General features: G+C 40.3%; 1 protein-coding gene across 1 annotated transcript; it reads left to right on the top strand.

The window, feature by feature from the left end:
• Nucleotides 1-1,947: 1,947 nt before the first annotated feature.
• Nucleotides 1,948-22,295, top strand: LOC132778147 (homeobox protein DLX-3). The gene is made up of 3 exons (XM_060780825.2): nucleotides 1,948-2,802; nucleotides 6,413-6,603; nucleotides 18,353-22,295. The coding sequence occupies exons 1-3, from the start codon at nucleotides 2,472-2,474 to the stop codon at nucleotides 18,698-18,700; spliced, it is 870 nt and encodes a 289-aa protein (XP_060636808.2). The 5' UTR covers nucleotides 1,948-2,471; the 3' UTR covers nucleotides 18,701-22,295.

Below are 22,295 nucleotides of genomic sequence, written 5' to 3' on the forward strand. Positions count from 1 at the left end.
ATATACATGTGAAAGTGATATGTCTTATATGTGGGCCTGTCCATTACATGTGGAAACAGTAATATTTTGGCTCATTTACCTATTACTATGAGACAAGGAGCCCCCAGTTGTGCAATGGGTTAAATCCTTGTGCCAGCAGGACTGCTGACTGAAAGGTTGACGGTTTGAATCCGGGAAATGGGGTGAGCTCCCGTCTGTCAGCTCCAGCTTCTCATGCGAGGACATGATAGAAGCCTCTACCTCAGGATGGTAAAACATCCAGGTTGTCCCCTGGGCAACATCCTTGAAGACAGCCAATTCTTTCACACCAGAAGCGACTTGCAGTTTCTTAAGTCGCTCCTGACATGAAAGAAAAAAAAAACCAAGTATACCTTTTATACATTACCTGTTGACCTCAGTCCCTTATCTGTGAAATGGGAAGAACAGTGTTCTACCTGAGAAGGTGATCATTAGGGGGCGGGAAACACGCTCTGGCCTGGATCCAGTTAAAAAATTAGTCATGACGGCATCCCATGGTAGCCAAGACACAAACAAAATAGTCGCAACGAATCTAATTCCTCTTACTTTCAGTGGGATTGGCATACAATTTTAATTGGATTTTTTTGTTTTCTTCTTTCAAAAAGAATCCAGGGCAATAAAGATCTATTAAGCCTTTGGAAAGAGACAAGCGGTATATGAAACCTCGAAGTATTCAGAAGCATCTAAAAGTACAGATAGCACCATTCAGTTCAAAGCAAAAAGAAATTCAAACTATAAGATCAATAAACACACATAGCCTTAAAAATAAAAGAAATGATATTTTAGAAAATAACAACAAAAAGGGAGTTAATTTAACAGCTCCTATACTTGCCTCACTGCCCACTAATTAGAAGTCAGGCCACATTACAAAAAACCAGCAACAGCATTACATCTCACAGGATTTCCAGAGTGGTGCCAAATATGCATCTTAAAATAGAGGCCCTTCCAGACAGGCCCTATATCCCAGGATCTGATCCCAGGTTTTCTGTTTATCCCAGATTATCTGACACAGCCATGTAGCTGGGGGGGGGGGGGGGCTGAGGGGCTTCAGCCCCCCCCCCCCAAAAAAAAATTGGTGGTTCGCGAAAAGGCATTACTGGTGCATTATTTAAACTGTTATGTTTATTCATATCATGATCTGATCACCATACTCAATACATCCCATATGCATGGGGGTATTGGGGTAATGATACAGAAGGTTTGCTAGGCTAGACCCTCTTTCACTCAGACTCAGCCCCCCCCCGAAACTCAGCCCCCCAAACCCTCCCTGAAAAAAATTCAGCCCCCCCCCCCCCCGAAACGAAATCCTGGCTACGGGCTTGATCTGACAGATTATCTGGAAGCTCCCAGTGGTTGAATGGATTAAACCCTTGTGCCGGCAGGACTGGAGGGTCGGGGGTTCAAATCCGGGGAGGGCACAGATGAGCTCCCTCTGTCATCTCCAGCTCTCCATGCGGGGACATGAGAGAAGCCTCCCACAAGGATGGTAAAACATCAAACATATGGGTGTCCCCTGGACCACATCCTTGCAGATGGCCAATTTTCTCACACCAGAAGCGACTTGCAGTTTCTCAAGTCGCTCCTGGCACGAAAAAAAATTGGCAGTGGGGACGCATATAATCCAGTTTAAAGCAGATAACCTGGGATCAGATCCTGGAATATAGAGCCTGTCTGGAAGGGCCCAAAGTGAACAAAATGTTTCACTGAACATACATAGGGACAGCTAAATCTATCTGCTTTTGTTCACTCTACCCCATTTCCCAACCAAAGTACCCATCTCATTTAACCCAGCTGATCCCCTGTCTGATCTATTGATTGAATTGGGGGTTAGTTAGAAATGAGGGAGGTCTTGCTATATTCTTGCTTCTGGCATCCATCTTCCTTACAAGGTGATATATATATATCACACACACACACACATGTCATATGTGAGATATATGCGATATATACTCGTATATATATTCAAGAACTGCTGGTGCTTCTGAGTGTGTACCTATACGTGTAAGAGAACATATTCCTTTATTATCCAATGTTTTAAAATAGATATATTTTAAATATACGCACACAGAAATATGTATATATATGTTAGAAAGAAAGGAGGGGGGGAACAAGAGGCTGTTTTGCCTGCGAGGCAATATTTCTGGAGCCAATCGGAATGTAGCATCCACCCTTCCCTACTCCCTAATTAAAGGGTTTAACCAAGCTGGCTAGGTTGGATTTCTTACACATTTTCCCTGGAGGAGGACAGCAGCAAGCAGGAGCAGCAGCAGCAGCAACTATGACTGGAGCAATGACTGAGTAAGCCGACTCAGAAAGAGGAGGAGAGGTGGAGAATTTTCTCCCTCCCCCCAAAATCAGCACACAACTCTTTGCAACCTTGCACACTTTTTCTTTGGCTTCCCTTTGTCCAAAGTTTGGGACCTTCCCCTGGCGGGGCCTTTCAACTTCTCATCATGAGCAGCTCCTTCGAGAAGAAGATCACCAGCATCTTGACAGACATCTCCAGCAACCTCAGTTGCCATGCGGCCACCAAGGATTCCCCCACCCTTCCCGAGTCGTCCATCACGGATCTGGGTTATTACAGCACCCCGCACAACCAGCACGAATATTACCCCAGCCAAGCGTACACCCAGCCCATGAATCACTATACCTACCACCCCCAATTTAACCTCAATGGAATTGGGGGTGCTGGGACCTACTCCCCTAAGTCTGATTACCCTTACAGCACCTCGTACAGGCAATATGGATCTTTCCGGGACCAACAATTGCCCAGTCAAGAAACAGGTAAGGTTTTCTTTTTCTTCCCCTTCTTTCTTAACAGCCTAGAAATGAATCCAAGGGTTTGTATGGCCAAACATTTGGGAGAGAGATAATAGGACTGAAATGTTTTGGGACTGATAGTGTTGTTTTTTCAAAGGGCCCACAAAGCTTCTGTTATACACGGTCTTTTCCCTTCTATTCACTTGAAGGTTAATTTTTATTTTTACTTATTTATTATTACTTTTTGTTGCCAACGAAAAACATATCTAGTCTGGCCAGAAAGTTGTGAAAAATGACACCATATCCACATTTGCACTAGCACTGGACAGTCCAATGTACAAGGCCAGATGTGACCCTGTGTGTACCCTCCATCTCACAGTTCACCCACTCCTTTCACATGCCTTTAGGGGCTTTGCTATTGTTCTGTGTTTGGGCACCACTTGAACATGTCACCTGCCTCATCAAAGTGCTTAATCCCTCAGTATAAATGAATCGAAAGTGGATTTCTACTTTTGCGACTTTGAAAAATACATGCACAATCCCCAACTGAGGCACAAATGTAGTGGGGTCTTGTGCTTTCATTCCCCTTCCAACGTATGAAAAAAAGGAAAGCAAAGAGACGGAATGGCTCTTTCCTTATTCTTTTGTGGATTTCACAGGTTAAGGAGATTTCTGCAACTTTTAGGTCCAGGTTGAGGACACAATTTTCCAACTAAAATCGTAAAAGCTGTAATTCTGTTTCCACATTACCTGGGAGTAAACCCTACTGAATTCAACAGGCTTGTTTCTGAAAAGAGAGAGATAGCATTTCAGTGCATACAGTCTTTAATGAGGAGGAAGGATGAGCTACATTTCTCAGTTCTGAAAGGAGGCTCAGAAAAGTTCGGGGAGTCGGCGTTTGTTTCTCAGGCCCCTTCTACACAGCCGAATAAAAACCCACAAAAAAACCCTTTGAACTGGATTATATGGCAATGTGGACTCAGATAACCCAGTTCAAAGCAAATATTGTGGGATTTTCTGCCTTGATATTCTGGGTTATATGGCTGTGTGGAAGGGCCCTCAGTTAATTTCTTCCATCAACTTTGGAGACCAATGGTTCAGTAGATCCCAGCTCCAAAGCATCTATGTTGCTCTATTTTTAAAAAACTGAGGTTTTTTTCTGAGTATAGACGGATGGCTTGGTTTTTATACATACAAAAGAGCAAAAGTGTTGTTGTTGTTTTTTTACAATTTGGCAAAAGTTCCTTACCGTTTGATCAACAGTGTTGTTTATTCCCTTCCCTGCTTGGACAAAGTAGTTTGGCAGACTTTGCTTTCAAGGCAAAAAATATACTTGCCTTTCTCCACTCCAAATGCCCACAGATTTATTCTGAGACCGTCTCTCATCAAAGTTACACATTTACTTCCTGTGAGAAGCTCTTTCTCTCCCACTCGTGCAAAAAATAGCCACCCAAAATTTGCCGTTCCACTTCTTAAAATCTTGAAACACTCCACTATTTGAAAATGTCTATTTGTGGGGGCACCCTGTTTGGTTTTTAATTTAATAAGGAGCAGAATAAAACTGAAATACTGAAAGATATAAAAGATTTCAAGATGATCAGTTCCTTGCGATGAAAGTGTGGAACGTACAGACCAGCTGCATGCAGTAGGGAATTAACCGAAGACAATTGTGCTTGCTTACTAATACATAATTTGCATTTGAGGGTATAAAGGTGAGAAATGTTTCAATCTCCAAGCAAACCTAGGCATGCCTGTTTGGAAAGCCAAGAGACCAGAGATGCTGGCAGGGCATTTGAGGCCTCAAATTTACGCCCTCACTTTCCACAAATATTCCAGGAAGGGAACATGGGGGCTGTGTGGTTCCGACTGTCCCCACGTAACCGGACAATGCTTCCTGCCAAAGAGAAAAAGAAAATACATCAGAGAAATGATGGGCACTTTTTAAAAAGTCACGCTTACTCAAAATGCAGAGCATCAGAACTATGACACAAACGAACATAACCGGCTAGGTTAGACAATCTGGGGCTTGTTAGTGTTTAAAAGATCAGGTTTGAAAAATAAATGAATAGAAAATAGTCTGTGTATGTGCAAAATGGAAATCCAAATACATTAGAAATCAGTAGAGGAAATCTGAATCATATTGGTTTACAAAATTATGAACTATATCAAATGAGCTAATATTCTGTCTCTTCTTTTGACAAAGTTACATACCTTGTACCTTGCAGGAAACCATGATTTTGGTACCCTTTGCTAGGTCCGTACATCTCAGTATTTATTGAGGTATAGACTCCATGGGGACAATTAATTGTTCAGACCAAATCATAAACATAGGAGTAAGTTTACTTCTGAGTAGCCATTTTTAGGATTACATCTTTCATCCATGATATACTCCAGGCACCTCTCTTTCAGTCCTCAATTCGACCTCTCACTACAGATCTGATCATAAACAATTGGTATTATTTATTTACAAAATTGTTTCCATTCCTTACTGTCATTTATTTACAGTATTCATTAAAATGTATCCATTACATCGTGTGTCAAAAGTTTTCAAGGCAGCATTAGATTTATTTTGCTGAGAACTAAGTGAGAATCAGAAGTCATGGCACATAGAAACGCCAAGAAAAAAAAAAGAAAACATTTGCGATCTAATAAAAACAGTGTTGTGTGGCTATGGGAGGACAAAACTGGGAGTTTTGTCCCTCCAACAAATTTCTGAAATTTTTGAAATTCCAGAGAACGAGACATTGAAAATCATTTTGTTGTAAAACTCATATTTGCTATGTTCATACTCCCTACATTACTTTGCCTGTCTCTGTTCTTTGAATGCCTAAATTACATGTTTAAATGCTCAGTTGTAATTTTAACTTACTACAATGCTAGAAATTTGGGTGAAATTGGATGGGGGGTGCCAGTGGCCTCATTTCACCTCCTTCCCTATAGCTTCAGATTTTTTTATTGTTTATTTTTCGATACAGATTTTAAAACAGTAGGTGATGACACCAAACATCTATTTCATGTCCTAGGTTGGTTTGATAATATGCCGATCTCAATTGTCAGACATTTGTAGTGAATGCCTACATGGAGTGCAAATTTTCATGCTTCAGGAAAAATATAAAAATGAACTAAAACTGATAGATCATAGTTATGGTAAAGTTAGGGTACATCGTCATCCTCAAATGAAAAGTCCTTTTTATAGTTCTGCGTCAACATTTGGGAACTTTCTATTTGATTGCTGTTTGTATCACATTTTCATTCATTCTTATCTCCAGTAGACGAGGATTTAGACTATGGGCCCATCCACACAACCATATCACCCGGAATATCAAGGCAGAAAATCCCACAATATCTGCTTTGAACTGGGTTATCTGAGTCCACACTGCCATATATTCCAGTTCAAAGCAGAAAATGTGGGATTTTATTCAGATGTGTGGAAGGGGCCAAAGTATTCCTCTGTGCATGCAATATAATGTGACCATCTGAATATTGTATATGAAAACAAGAGTGCTATTTCTTTTCTCCAGTCATTACAAAAGTTTGGGTCTGGTTTTTGACTCTCATTGCATCTCTTTATTCCTTTTCTCTCCTCTCTGGTTTACTCCTTTTGCCCACTCTTTCCCCTTTCCTGGCTCTGCAGTTTCAGTGAAGGAAGAACCGGAGCCAGAAGTGCGGATGGTCAACGGAAAACCCAAAAAGATCCGAAAGCCACGCACCATTTATTCCAGTTACCAGTTGGCTGCCTTGCAAAGGAGATTCCAGAAGGCACAATACCTGGCACTGCCAGAGAGGGCAGAATTGGCCGCACAACTCGGACTGACCCAGACTCAGGTATGACTCCAGCAACAAAGCAGAGAATGCACATTTCTGTTTAGCTTTTCTGTCTCTGTTTCAGGAAACAAAATCTCAGGGAGAGGCAGCATTGAGTGAGTCTGCAGACAGGATTTTTTTCCCCCTTCTGAGGGGGGATGACTAGCAGGACTTTTACAAAAGAGGAAACACAAAATTGATGAAATAATAATAGGTGTTTAAGGTACTTTTGTTCCATCTTGCGGCAGTCCTTTCATTTTGATTCCATGATTACCTTTTGGTTTTCTAGTCTGCTCAAATATACAAAAATAGCTTCTCTCAACTGTCTTGGGGAATGTTTTCATTTTCTAGGGGAAACTAAGGCTGCATCTTAGTTTTAGAATTTATGCACTTTAACTGCAGTAGCTCAATGCTATGTAATCCTGAGATTTGTAGTTTATTGAGGCACTAGAACGATTTGGCAGCAAAGGCTGAAAACCTTGTGAAACAGCAATGGTTCCATAGCATTGAGTCATGGCAGTTCAAGTCATGTCAAACTGAATTAATTCTACAGTGTAGTTGTATCCAGAATTACCTGCACTTAGTATTCTATACTTCTCCTTTCATCATGTGATTTTGTGTGAAGTTTCTCCCCCATCTTCTGCCTTTGCCTTTCCTCTGCTTATTCACTCTCCGGTCCCCAGCTCTTCCAATCTCTACCCGTGCAGGAAATTTCATTTCGGTATTTATTTAATCCCCACCAAACCAGTTTTTCATCTCTCTTGCTTTTGAAGATGCATGGATTTTTGATGTTCCAGGTGAGGCCCTTTCAATTTTAGGAGTTAGCAGCAAGGATTTTGGCTTGCATTATGTGACATTACAGCAGTGGATTGAGATGAAAAGGATTAATGAGAAGTGATGGAGGATTAGAAATGCCACCCTACAAGAGAAGTGCAAGAATGTGTATTATGATAGCAGTGATCCTGCAGAAAGCACATGTAATTGTACACAGAAATGATACTGATAGAACTACAGGGAGCAATCTGGGATACACAGTGATTAGTATTCGTTCATTCATTTTATTTCAGTTGATTCCTACCCTACCCTACAAGGCAGCTCTCAGCAGTTGTAACACAAGATAATGCTAAAAATCTAATAATACTGTCCAAAAATTTAATGAGTTCTAGTATTGAAGCAGCATTAAAATTTAAAATATGTAAAGTCATTTGAAATGTAAAAATACAGATAAAAATGCAGTATGCATGCCTTATTTAAAAAGTGTACATGCCCTATTAAAAAGACTCCCTTAACTAATTAATCATTGAATGCTTGTTTGAATAAACAAGTCTTTGCCTGCCAGGAAAATGGGAGCAGAGAGGGGACCAGTTTAGCATCTTGTGGAAGAGACTTCCACAACATGGGAGCAGCCACCAAGAAGGCTCATTATTATTGGCATTATTATTCACCCAAAATGTTTGTACTTGTGGTGAGACCACAACACGGGCCTTTATTTAGGGTCTTAAGATTCTGGTAGGAAAAAAATGATGTATAAATTTAACATTACTCCAGCAGGTGCTTATATACAATATAGCAGTGAGTTTGGACCTGATGGCAACCAATGATGCCATTTCAAAAAGAGGGTTATATGTTTCCCATAACGACTACAGGATTTTGGACACCTGATGTTTCTAAACAGTTTCTAGAGGTAGCCGCATATGGAGCATGTTATGATAGTCCAAAAGTGGAGGCTGCGTCTCTTTTCCCTGCCATTTGCCAACTCATAACTGGCAGAGGACCAAAGATCCAGAATGGTATGCTGACTGCCCAGAGAGTTGGAGGGGAATTGTTACAGGAAGCGCGTGGGTGGAGCGATGCATCTTATGTGTTTTGGCAACTCTTTCTTTCTTCTAAAGTTAAATGAACAGGAGCTCAAGCTTGAGGGACATGGTGATTGTGAGGAGGAAACTTCTAGAGGGAGTCAGTGGGTGGGTATTGTTCATCTCTAGAGCAAAGATAGAGACCTTCTCACTTTCCTGATATTGTTGAACATAATCTCCCATTTGCCCTAGTAGTGAGAACAGACAGGAATCGCAGTAGAACATCTAAGCTACACATTCTCCACCTATTCAGTGGTTCCCAACCTTCGGTCCTCCAGGTGTTTTGGACTTCAGCTCCCATAATTCTTAACAATTGGTAAACTGGCTGGGATTTCTGGGAGCTGACGTCCAAAACACTGGAGGACCAAAGGTTGTGAACCACTGTCTAAATCTGTGGTTCTCAACCTGTGGGTCCCCAGTTGTTTTGGCCTAGAACTTCCAGAAATCCCAGCCAGTTCACCAGGATTTATGGGAGTTGAAGGCCAAAACATCTGGGGACCTACAGGTTGAGAACCACTGGTCTAGATGAATGCGAGTGAGAAATAAATTGTGGTGATGTGAGAACTAGTTGAGTTTGGTTTTTTTTTTTCCTGAAGAACAGATGATGTCAAACCACAGAAGTGTATTATCCAAGATGTTCATCCTTTGCATCTTGCTTTTTTAGGCAAAAAAAGTTTCTGTTCTTTTTTCTCAGCTACACAACAGTTTCCTATGGTAGTTTATTGTTGCTAGCAGTGTAGAATGCAGAGCCAATACTGAGAGAGACATAGAGAGTAGAGTTTGGATTAATTATGTTTTTTGACGAAGGCTTCCAAAATTATCCTGATAACATGATCAGTGACTTTTTCATACCCTCCTGGGAGACATTTAATACATCTTTCTAAAAAAATAGATAGGTCTCTAAATGTAATTTTTTTAGGACTTGAGTTGTATTGTTTAAAATATTGTGGTAATTTTTATAATGATAGTCTGGCTGGCAGATTTCAAAGTTGTCATCCAAAACCTATTTTTTCAAAGTCCTTTTATCTGGATGTATTTTGCTAGAATCCCCCCAAAACAACCCAACTAACAGTATAGATGTACATTTTGAAGCTTAGGCCCTCGTTTTGCCAATCATGCAAGGAAAATCCCAAACTGCAGGTGACTGTGTTTAACTATAAAAAGTTGGGAGCTGTCATCTCCACAAAAGTAAGTCTTTGTAAAGCTAAGGAATCTTGACAGTTCTACAACTGTTGTGATGTACACAGTCACTTCTAGTTGATGGCAGGTAATCTCAGAGAAGTCTGGATGATGAATAATGTTATAGTGCCTACCTATCAAAATGTTCCCAGGTTTCCTATTTGTAAATTTTGTTCCACTATATTTTGTCGTTGTGTGCCTTCTAATCATTTCCAACTTCTGGCGCTTCTAAGGAGATCCTATCACAGGGTTTTCTGGAGTTGAATGTGTGACTTGTCTAAGTTCACCCAGTGTGTTTTCATGGCTAAGTGGGGAATCAAACCCTAGTCTCCAGTCACAGTCTATCTCTAAAACCACTACACCAATTGGCTCAATCAAGTTCAACTGAACTCATTATCCCCTTATCACAGGTGTCCTGTCCTGGTTATCCCAGATTTTCTCAATTTTACCTCACTTATTTTAGGTGGTACAGAGAATGGGGATAATTTTGTTCACTTTGTTGATGAAAGGTGGGATTAGGTACTCCTAGCTGGCCTTCCAATCCTTCTACTGATCTAAAGGACTCATGCTAGATTCATAATATCCCATGTGAAATAAAATATTTTCTGTAGACCAGAAAATGACCTAGCCAGATTATGTTCCACCAAAAGATAGTGTAGATGGGAAATGCTTGAAACCTCATTTTGGAAACCTTTTCCTATCCGGAACACATTTGCTTATTCAAAAAGCTTGTTGATAATTTCAGTGAAGCCTAGCAGCGTGATCATTTGTATGTTTGTTCAGAAGAAATTTTCACTGGTTTTCACTCTTACTCAGCTCTCTTGATATCAACAGTGGGCCTAGTCCAAATGTCATCAAGTCTGGATCCAACCAACTGTACACAATGAGTCTTATTTCCAAATAACTTCTCTCCTAGCCCTTAATTTCCAAGTTAAGGACTAGGAGAGAAGTTCAAGTAATTCCTTGATCGTTTTCTTTAGGAAAGATAGAGAAATGGAAGGGAGTTGGACTGGATGGCCCATGTGGTCCCTTCCAACTCTATGATTCTATGATTCTATGAAAATTCTTAATCTTTTATATAATTTTGGAGGGACTCTGTCATCTTCCAGATGTTTTGGACTCCAATTCCTATCCACTCCATCAAGCATGGCTAAAGATCTGGCAAGATGGAAATGATACATGGATGCTCATAGGATCTTCATCCCTACTTGAACTGGATTGGGATATGGGTAGTACTTGGTCATAGACTTGCTTATAGAAGTTTCCATTCTTCCCTATATATTTTCCGGAACAGAATATGGCAACCCCCTCATGTCAGTCAAAGGAAATTTTATCAGTTTCTCTTCGGCTTGGGGAAGATTCACCTCCCAAAGCAATTTGACCTGATTGTTTCTGACACAGCTTGAAGAGGCAGAAAAAAGAAGATATTGCACCAGTATCGCAACATCCGCTGTAATTACACCAAACTGATTGGAAGGCAGTGATACTTAGGCAGGAGAAAACAGGGTGATGTAAAGGAAAGCCAATCTCCCTTCCCCTTAGCCTCTTTCATTCACTCCAGTGTAGATACCCTGATAAGTTTGAAACAGTTTCTTTCATCTCCTTTGCCAAGTAAAACAGCCCTGGAAAACCTTTCCTTTGCAACCCCAGACTACAATGCCATAGTGCTTTCCTAAGTCCATTGAGAAACCCTATTGCTTTGCTTTCACAAACATTTGCAACTAGAGCCATCAAGCAGATGGGAATAATGGCATCTTTTAAAAAGTAAACATGAGTGTGACAGTTGACCACCATCCTTTAGGTCACCAACCTTTTTTTGACCAGGGACCACTCTCCAACATTAGCACCAAAAGGGTTACAAATCCATTTTTGGTCAATTTTAGATTTGGTTTGGTTATTTGGGGTGCTGATTCAGAAAATTGTATTGGATAGACCACATAAGCTCTAGTTTCTGATACAGAAGATATACCATCCAGTAGTCGCTATCTGCTTGCCCATAGAAAACCATATTTCATAATCTAGAGCCACAGACCTTATTTTAGGTTTTGCAACCTACTGGTTGGGAACCACTGCTTTAAGTAAAGGTGAGAAGATTTCATTCTTATTCTCACCATTCAAGAGCCAATTTTATTCTCATTTTCTACAGTTACTTTTCACTGTGAGTAGACTCTTTCAGGAATTTAATTTGTTTACTAGATTATATCAGTGTCACAAATATATTCCCACATATAGGGATGACACTCACTTCATCCTGGTACAACCTGCTTTTCAGAGATTTTCCAGGGTGAAGAAAGACAGAGAAAGAGAGAGAGATCTGGCTACACTCGAAAAGCATCATCATTGCTAGTTTATCCTGCTTTAAATGTCTGACAAAAGCTTGGTTTAAATTGTCCATCAAAAGTCAAGTCTCAATGTTAGGAAGGGGGCTTGTTGTTGTTGTTTTTACTGTGACACCCAAACAAACGGTCAACAAGACCCCTTTTAGGTTTTTTTTTAATTCCAAAAAAGCAACTTTTACAATTTACAAAATAATTTATATGAATCCTTTTGTTTCTTGATATATACATACCAAGGTTGAGATAAACTAGTTGGGGAAATGGTTTAGAAGGCTGGCTAAGAGATGTGTTTCAGTTTTGGCTGAGCTGAAAATAAAGTTTTGATATTAATAATACATCGTTTATTTAAAAAAAAACAAGGAGTTAAAACTAAACTAAATTAGAATTTCAAGGCTCACTGATGTCTACTGAAAATAAATAGAGAATCTTAGGGTGCCTTAACAGACTAATGTGCTTTATTTAGCCTAAACATTGATGAAAGATTCTGCCACAATAAAATGTGTCACTCTCTGAAATGTCACAAGACTAGTCCTTTCACACTACACAGATATATCACTATGATAGCACCTTAACTACATCAGCTGCATCCTGTGTGGAATTCTGGAAATTGCAATATGGTGAGACACTATTGCGCTGTGGTTGAGAATTCTAGATATCCCTCCTTAAACTGGAAATCACTAAATTTACTAAAATGTTGCCATGGCATTTGAAGTGGATCATAGTCCTGTATTATGCTTCAGTAGTGTTTAAGGCCCTGCCATGACTCCTACACCCACACACCATATAAATTAAAATATTGAACATATTCAGTATGATTGGGTTTTGTTCTTACGTGTTTTCAAGTTGACTTTGACATATGGAGACCCCTTTCTAGGGTTTTTCTTTGCAAGATTTATTTAGAAGAGGTTTGTCACTGTTTTCCTTTAAGGCTTACAGAATGTAACTTGCCCAAGGTTACCCAATGGGTTTTCATATCTGAGTAGTGCTTGGAACTCTGGTCTTCCATACTCCGAATTCAACACTACACCATGTTGGCTCTCATTCTTGTTGATTTGTTGATGTTTAGTCTGAACATCAATGATTGAAAGTAAATAAAACAACAACAAAAAGATCTTAGAAAAAGTCACTTTATTGAACAACAGCTCCCACTATCCCTAAATGGAAGAATATAGAAAAGTTAGATTTCTGCCAGTCAACTCTGGTTGGAGGATAGGCATGGCCTCTTCTATCTACCATGGTTAAGATGCCGCCTACAATCAGCTACAAAGCCTGCTTGTTTGCTTTCTACTGAATATAAGCCCTCCTTCCTAAGCAGGTCACGGAGGGAGTGTTGAAGAAGCTGGGATGGAATGCAAAGCTGGTCAAACACACTGATGACAACAAGGCTTCTTAATTATCCTGTTCTAAATAAGGCAGTAGACTGGCGTGCTTCCGGGTTCAGATTGGCCAAGAATGTTGTGCGGTGGCCATCACCTGAAGACACTACCTAGTAAAGATGTTCTTGGGATGAGTGGATTAGTTCCCCCCACTCTCTGATGCTGCCACTGACAGTCCTGAGATTATCTGGAAGGCATTTTTCCCCCTTAGGGTCACATTGGCAAGTGACCCCTGGGGTATTTTTGATGTGTAGTGTTTGGATTACTGGTCTGAGTCATCTAAAGCTTTTGGCCATATACAGGATGGGGTTTTGCTCATAATGACCATCTTGTCCATGTGATTTGTCAAGGCAAGAATTTTCCCCAAGGACAGACCAACTGGTGGTTGAAGGAGACACTTGTCTTCTCCTTTTCTTGGCTCACTTCCGTGAGCCACCTAGGGCAATTTTGCTCTGCATGAACCAGTTCTTTGCCCAAGTTGGAACTGCATAGAAAACTCATCCATAACACAATATTCTCCTTGCAGACCTAGCACCAGACAACTAATTAGGAATGATGGCCTTGAAATCTAAAATGTCTGGTGATCATAAGTCTGGTCAGATTGGCATAGACAGATTGCAGGGAGTAGAGTGAGTTGGTAAGGGGAATAGGTGGATCTTGAATTGGGGAACTAGTGATCATCAAAATGTTGAAGAACATATCTCATCATATCTCATCATTAGCTAGTTTATGGGAATTACAATTCAATATCTGAAGGTTATACATCTCTCACCTTTGCTACAAGAGGCCTGTGATAGTGTAAGATGGAATGGGGAACCTATACACTTTTCAAACACTGTGGACTACAACTCTCATTGCCTAAACTATCAACAGTGCTGCACAGAACTTATGGAATATATATTTTAAAATACTTTGAGGGCCAGTGATTCCCAAGTTCTGGTATAATATTTCCTATTATTGCTTAGATCAATGAGTCTCAAACTGGGATTTTCCAGGTATTTCAGTCTTCAACTCCCAGAAGTCTCAGCCGGCATAGTCAATTGTCAGGAATTTTGGGAAGTCCAACTTTTGAAATCCAAAGCAGCTGTGGGACCAAAGGCAAAGAACCACTAGGTTGGATCCACAGAGAGTAGAAAATAGAATATAACTCATAAACATATTATAGGATGGGGATGTCTGTGGCTTCCCAGATATTGTTGGATACCAGTTCCCATTAATCCTAACGAGCAGGTCCAGTGGTCAGAAATAAAGCTAGGTTGTGGTGTGACAGTATCTAGAGGACTACAGGTTCTTCAACCCAAACTAGAGTCAAAAGGCTGGGTGTTGTTTTTCCCCAAATGTTACTTCCTCTGAGTGTCACAAGGATTTATGGGTTGGGAGTTGCTAGGGTGTTTACGAGGATGAGAGGTGTTATACTGGAGAAAGGTATAACATGAGTATTGCATGCCTCCCTGTAGGACACTTGTAGGAGCTGAGATGCTCTTTAAATGTAATCCTCGCCATAAAAACAGGTTAAAATACACTATAAGTATCACACTTGTTTTCTAAAGAGAGACTTTTTCTAAGGGCTGATTAAAATGGCCACAATTGCATTTTTTTGGACATGAGGGGGAGCTGTTCCTTTAATCTTGAGCAATTTCAAAAATATGCCCGACTTGAGGAAAATATCAGTGGGCTCTACTAATTTTTTATTCCACTTTCCATCTTTGTATTTTATTTCTGACTTTCTTGTGAAACTGTTTTTTCACAAAAAGAAAAAAAGTGATTTGGCATAATTCAATCCTTTCCTAAACTCCTTCCTTATAGGTTGTGTAAACGGGCATATTGTTTGAGCGCATGATCCATGGCACTTCCTTAGCATGATTCACATTCACTTCAGTGGGGCTTGCCAAGAGGTATTGCAGATGGAATGTGCCCTGTGGTCCATAGCAGAACCTATGAAGTGGTACCTTTTGGATATTATTTAAATAATGCAAGACTGAACTCTGTGACACAAAGAGTCATAGGCAAACTTTCTCTTAAATCCATTTGATTGTCTCCACTAGAGCAGATCTATTGAAACAGTGAAATTTATATACATTTATATATAAATTAAAATGTAATGTTCATTTGTGGGATTAACATAACTCAAAAACCACTGGATGAATTGACACCAAATTTGGACACAATATACCTATCAGGCCAATGAGTGACCATCACTCATAAAACACTGAAAAACACAGCAGAAGAGACTTAAAAAGTCAAAAAATAAAAATACATTACAATGCATGTGCAAACTTGCATATAATCACAAAAACACACATATGCACACATATGCATATACATACACACACAAAACACATATACACAGAATGGGACACAGCAATGCATGGCAGGGGATGGCTAGTTTTATAAAAGTTTCATTTAATTTCTTAAAGCTCCACTTGGTCTAATTAACATATGATTGCCATGACTTGATGCAATGGAATAATGGGAATTGCACTTTTACAAGGTCTTTAGCTTTGTCTATCAAAGAATATTGGTGCCTCACCAAACTGCAAATCCCAGTACTCCATAGCATTAAGGCAAAGCAGCTAAAGTAGCGTCAAACTGCATTAATTCTGCAGTGTGGGTGCACCCGAAGTCTGGATCCAATATCCTACTTTCTCATGACACTCTCTTGCAACTTCTCTCATCATGATGCTCTCTAGGGGGCCTTCCACACAGCCCTATATCTCAGAATATCAAGGCAGAAAATCCCACATTGTCTGAGTGTGGACTCAGAAAACCCAGTTCAAAGTGGATATTGTGGGATTTTTGGCCTTGATATTCTGGGATACAGAGCTATGTGGAAGGCATAGATCAGGCATGTTGACTGTGGATCATGAGGAATTGTTTTACTGGCTTGGATTATTGTAATGTAAACCCTTCTTATGAGGACACTGGCTGACTTTGGGACATCTGTTTACTTTTTTTGCACCCTTCCGCTTCATTGTTTCACTGCTTAATAAATAAACAGGGTACACATATTGAAGCTCACTGTTTAGTATATAAAATGACTTGGCTCATAGTGTCATGCTGCTGGCTATTTTGTTTTAATTACCCAGGGATTGGGAGGGGGAAATTACTTTTTTGAATTGCAGCTCTATGGCTGTGTGGTTATAGAAGCTGTCACCCCTCCCCAAAAAAGTAATCAAAAATAGTCAAAATCAGAAAGTAATATTTTCCCTCCCCTCAAAAATCTGGCTCTTTCCCAATTAAGCACAAAAGTTTCAATTGACTCCTTACTCTTCCTACTTCCTTGTTTGAATTATAAGCAGTCTCTCCCTTCTCTCTCCCTGTCTTTTGTTTCTCCATTTTCCTTTCTTCCCACCCACCACCCACTTTCTTTTGTTCTTCATGTGTTCAGTCTTCCAGATGGGACCTGGATACAGTCACAGCACTATCTATAACATGAGCAACAGTGGAAAGATTTCCAGTTTATTAGGGCAACCCTTTTAGCCCTGCCTTAAATTTTGTCATCAAAGTCCTCCTCCCAGCTTTGGAAGCACTAAGAAGACTGTGTTCTGAACAAGCCTGTCTCATTCAGACCTTTGTGAAGGAAGAACTGTGATGCCTGGGCTTGTTCAGAGTTTGGAAAATTGACATTTTAGACTACAGTTCCCATAATCCATGGTCCACCTAAACACACTGTCATCAAGATCTGAATTAAATCCCGTCTCTACTGTCATGGTGGATCTGTCCTAGAACATGTTTTGTGGTGGGTTCCTGCCCTTGATTGAGGTTGTGTGTGGTGGGTTCAACTCCCTGAATGTAATATATATGTAATATTTTCAGTATTTATGGGCTTGAAGAGTAGGATCTATGAACCTCACAAAACGTTAGTAAGTTCTGGGCCTACTAGGAAGTTCTAGAATACCATATGGGCAGGCATGTAGCACATAAAGTGTTCCCCAGTCCCCTTTTTCTTGAATTGTGCAATCAGTCATCTCACACAAAAAGTGTGCCCCCCCCCCCCCAAATTTTTACATAAGCTCCACAGCCGCAGTCAGTACAGAATTGCAAGCAAACAGGTTTATGTTCATAGAAATGATGTATTGGCTCATAGATTTGGTAGGTGGACCAAACTTTAATAAGATCAGACTCTACAGAATCAATACATACATATACATATATTATGAGTAATGTAAGTCTTATTGATTTCACTGGATTTACTTTGTGTATAACTAAGCCTGGAGCCAACATGCCATGTATTCCAGATGACGGCTCATTGCCTTGGTTGTGATGTTAACCTTCTTTTTGGTTCTAAGGAACCTGACTCAGTGATCTGGAATCAGTGACCATTGGACACTGGAATCTGCCTTAATATCAGTAAGACCATTGAACTCATGGAATTAATTTTTGTCTACATGGACTGGTGGCAGCACTCCAGGGTTTTAGGCAGAGATCATTCAAAGCAGATGCTCAGCGTGAAACAATTTTCATTAAATTGATGGAGCAATAGTAACACTCCTTAAGACTTTGACTTTTGGCAAACCTATGAATGAGAAACTTCAATAGCCCTGCTCAGGTTGTGCAAACTACCTTCATTGAGCCAATCCAACCATAATATGGTATTTTCCTACCTCCTTCTACTTTGACTTCATTTACAATGCGTCAGTTATTTTGGTGGTGAGTCCAAAGTATGATCATTTCAGTGTAGGTATCTTGGATTGATAGCTTCAGCGTAGGCATCAGACCAATGGTCTTTTTCACAATCTCCTCCAGCATCATGTTTCGAATGAATTCATATTCTTCCTTTCAGTTTCCTTCACTTTTCAGCATTCATAGAAAATGGAAATACAATGGTAGGGATGAGTCTGACTGTAATATTTAATTATGGGAGAAAAGCAAAAGCCACTAACAGAGTTTTTGTTTGTTTGTTTCTTGGGTAGTTCAGCCTATTTTCAATTTTCAACCAAAGGGTTTAGAACTGCCTTAGAAGACATTACTCAAAATATAACACAGAAAGTTCATTTTAAAGTTTACTTTGTTCTTTCCTCAGGTGAAGATCTGGTTCCAGAATCGAAGGTCCAAGTTTAAGAAACTCTACAAAAATGGAGAAGTCCCCTTGGAACACAGTCCTAACAACAGTGACTCCATGGCTTGTAATTCTCCACCATCTCCCACCCTCTGGGACAGTAATACCCATAACAACCCAGCCAACAGGAGCCAGCTCCCTCAGCCGCTCTCCTATAACTCTCCGCCCAGCTACCTGGAGGACCACAATTCCTGGTACCATCATCAGAACCTGAGCGGGCCTCACATACAACAGCAAGGACCTCCGCCCACTCCTGGCTCTATGCATCACCCATCTCCAGGGCCTCCTCCCAATCCTGGAGCAGTATATTAACCTCCTTTGCCTCCTCAATGAAACCAGTAGAGCAGGAAAAAAAGGCATGAGGGAGAGAGAGGGAGAAACAGACAGAGACAAGTCAAAACTCTTTGATGTTTTTTGGTAGGACAAAGTACGCATTCCATCCCATCTCAGGAAGAACTGCACTGCAGCAGGGTAAAGACAATTGAGAAATCTTCTAAGGACAGTGGAAAGGGAAAGGTGGGTGGGTTGATGGTTATGTGGGTGGGAGGGAGGAAGTTTGTGGTCCGTACTGTATCTCAACTAAATGGGTTTCACCTAGAACTACCTTACAAAGCTCAACTTCCTGCGTGGTCGGTCTGTGGGTGGCTTCTTCTCCCATTCACCACTGTCAGCCTTGTCAAGAAGACATGCAGTTGGGAGGTTCTCGGCTTGACTGGAGAAGAAGCCAAAAGGCACGTGGCACCACTCCAGGTTCCAGGAAGAGACTATACAACTGGTTGTCTTGATCCTTCTTGTTCGTTCGGCTTATTTTTTTTAATTTTGGTTTCTTAATATTCCCTATCAAATTGGTTTCAAGAGGCATCTTTTCAGACGGCTTGATAAGGTCTGGCAGGGCTTCCAGCTTCCATCAATGCCATCTGTGGTAGGCATAGGATTGGTGTCTTTACTCATCCTTGTAGTTCAGGAATAGGAAGACAGTGAAGGAAATATGCTTCTCTCTTTTCTTATACACTTTCTTTGACACATATACAGTCAGAAGAACCAGAAGTTTGGTATCACCTTAAGCAGCGACTGGAGCTTGTTGACCTGTAACTCACATCACAACTAGGCTCTATATCCAATGGGATGTGATGTTCAGATATGTAGTCCTTCAGAGTACCACTATCCAAACAAGAGCAGCACATTTCTGGTAACATGAGCTACAACTGGATTGCCTTTTGCAACCCATAGGGCTAGATTTGGAGGATATTTTTCTAACTTCACATACCTCTATGGATGACAAATATAATCAGCAGGGTATTAAACTTTTAGAATTCATATACCATCACAGCTTATACACTTTGCACGGGAGTCCAAAGGACTTATCTAGAGGCTATTACACATATCTGAGCAAACGAGGCGGCAGTGCCATTGATCACATCATAGTATCACCAGGGCTGTTCCCCCAAGTAAATACCTTTGACATCCTGGAATGCATAGAAAGTGACCATTTCCCTTTGGTAGTGTCCTTAGATCCAATTCTGGAAAAGACAGAATTATCCAGAACAGAAAACCTAACTGGAGAATTGTTGGGAGAAAGGGTGAAGTGGTCAATTGATCTAAGCAGTTCTATCAAAGAGAAATTACACAGTGACTGCTTGATGAGTATACATCACCAACTTGTGACAAGTCAACAAACCATCTAGAGCTCTATCAACAACTGGATTGCAACCCCTGTATATCCACAGACAATAGGCTCTATAGGTCAGCACACCTAGAGGATGTCAGTTTGGGAGGGGGAAGAGAACAGTCTTACACCATAATAAATGTCCTAGTCCTTCAGATATATAACCATTTCCCCTGTTTTTGCTACAACAGACTTGACCCACCCACTTGTATGGAAAAAAACCCAGGTAGCCATTACAATAACTCAAGAAATGATAGAAGAAGGGGGCAGGGAGACATTGGCACCAGACTTTAAAACCTAATACTCAGGGCCCTTCCCAACAGGCCCTATATCCCAGGATATGATCCCAGATTTTCTGTTTATCCCAGATTATCTGGCCGTGCAGACTCATATAATCCAGTTCAAAACAGAAAACCTGGGATCATATCCTGGGATATAGGGCTTGTCTGGAAGGGTCCTCAGTCTACTATATTTTATCATCAGATTAGAATTGAAGTCATTCTTAGAAATGGAGAGGTCATACAAAACTGGACAGTATATGGTGTTAATGTGGTGCTATTGTAGAACTTGTGGTCATGTTGTATAAAGATGAGATCAAGGCATCAAGAAAAGTACTAAATGCGGGCTGGGTGGGGACTATTTTAGGTTTACACTAGAAACCCAAGGAGAGATAAACTCTTCTCCCAGTTGCATGTTTTGTAACAGGATAAGGTTTGGCCATGGGTCATATAAGTGTATTCTGGGAAGGTATGAATGAAAGATTTTAATTTCCCTTACCAGCCTGTAGTAGCTCTCTTGTCAATCCAAGTTATACTACTGGAATGTGCAATTTACTCAGGACTTAGGCCCCTTCCACACAGCTGAATAAAATCCCACATCTGCTTTGAACTGTAATATATGACAGCGTGGATTCAGATAACCCAGTTCAAAGTGGATATTTTGGTATTTTCTGCCTTGATATTCTGGGATATAGAGCTGTGTGGAAGGACCCTGGCACAATTGGGCAGAGAAAGATCTTGCAAAACTACAACTCCTGTGATTCCAAAGCATTGAGCCCTGGCAGTGTGATATCCTGGGATATAGGGCTGCATGGAAGGGCCCTCAAAGGGACAAGTTCTAGGGCCCTTCCACACAGCCATATATCCCAGAATATCAAGGCAGAAAATCCCACATTATCTGAGTGTGGACTCAGATAATCCAGTTCAAAACAGATATTGTGGGATATTCTGCTTTGATATTCTGGGATATAGGGCTGTGTGGAAGGGCCCCTGGATTTTTTGGTTTGGACAAGCTGACTTGGGGGAGTTGAAAACTCAAGGTGAGGAAAAGGGGAAAGTAAAATCCTTTTAATGGGATGCAGGTTTACATCAGATTACATTTTGCAGATTGTCCATCCACTCCCCTAGGAACAAATCCCACTGGACTCACTCACGGAGGCATACTTTTTGATAGGCATGGTTTGCATTGCACTATCAGAGGCCCGGTTTCTTTCAACATAGGCCAAGAAAAACAAAATACCAGCCTGGAAAAGCAAGAAACATTCTGGACCTTAAACTGTCAAGATCTGTTCATTTTTCCAAATAAAAGGTGTTCGAACTGGTGTCAGAATTAACTAAAATCCGCATTCTCTGGGCTGCATCTGATCTTAATTTAAACCACTTGAGAATTTGACATTCATTTAGGACTTTTAAGGGGTTGGATGGGAGAAAGAAATGTTTATTTAAAAAAATAGGGGACATATTTAAAATACTTGGGGGATAATTTAAGTTATTTTTTTAAGAAAGTGAAAATGATCTGCGTGTTGCTCTAGTTATGTCATTTTAAGCTATTGTCAAAGAGGAAGGCTTATTTTTTAAAAAAAGAAGCAGGAACAAATCCACCTTGGATGGATATTTTTTTAAATCAACAAAACTCTGTGTGGTGCATTTTAAACAAAGAGGAAAGAGCATTCTCTGATGTTGTACAGTGTCAAGGTTGCTATTTATGTTGCCTTGTATTATAAGGAGTGCAGGGTGTGGGGATGTACATACGGCTGATTTGTATAAAGCTTAATTCAAAAGTTAAATGTTATTTTTTTTCTTTTATAAAAATCTTGGCTTAGGAGAAGAAAAAAAACAAGAAGCATCTCATTGAGATGAAAACTTTACTTGAGATTCCTTTCTGCTTTAGTAGTGAAGAGAAACTTCCTGTACAATGTTAATAAAAATATTTTGAACCTTAAAGGAGAAAGCTTTATTTTTC

The sequence above is a fragment of the Anolis sagrei genome, chromosome 6, assembly GCF_037176765.1.
Source record: "Anolis sagrei isolate rAnoSag1 chromosome 6, rAnoSag1.mat, whole genome shotgun sequence".
NCBI lineage: Eukaryota > Metazoa > Chordata > Lepidosauria > Squamata > Dactyloidae > Anolis > Anolis sagrei.

Bases quoted from the DNA above. Each gene is read 5' to 3' on its own strand.
- LOC132778147 (XM_060780825.2), top strand. From the start codon at position 2,472: ATGAGCAGCTCCTTCGAGAAGAAGATCACCAGCATCTTGACAGACATC. The intron at 2,803-6,412 runs GTAAGGTTTTCT...CTGGCTCTGCAG, and splicing joins ATTGCCCAGTCAAGAAACAG to TTTCAGTGAAGGAAGAACCG. The intron at 6,604-18,352 runs GTATGACTCCAG...TTCTTTCCTCAG, and splicing joins TCGGACTGACCCAGACTCAG to GTGAAGATCTGGTTCCAGAA.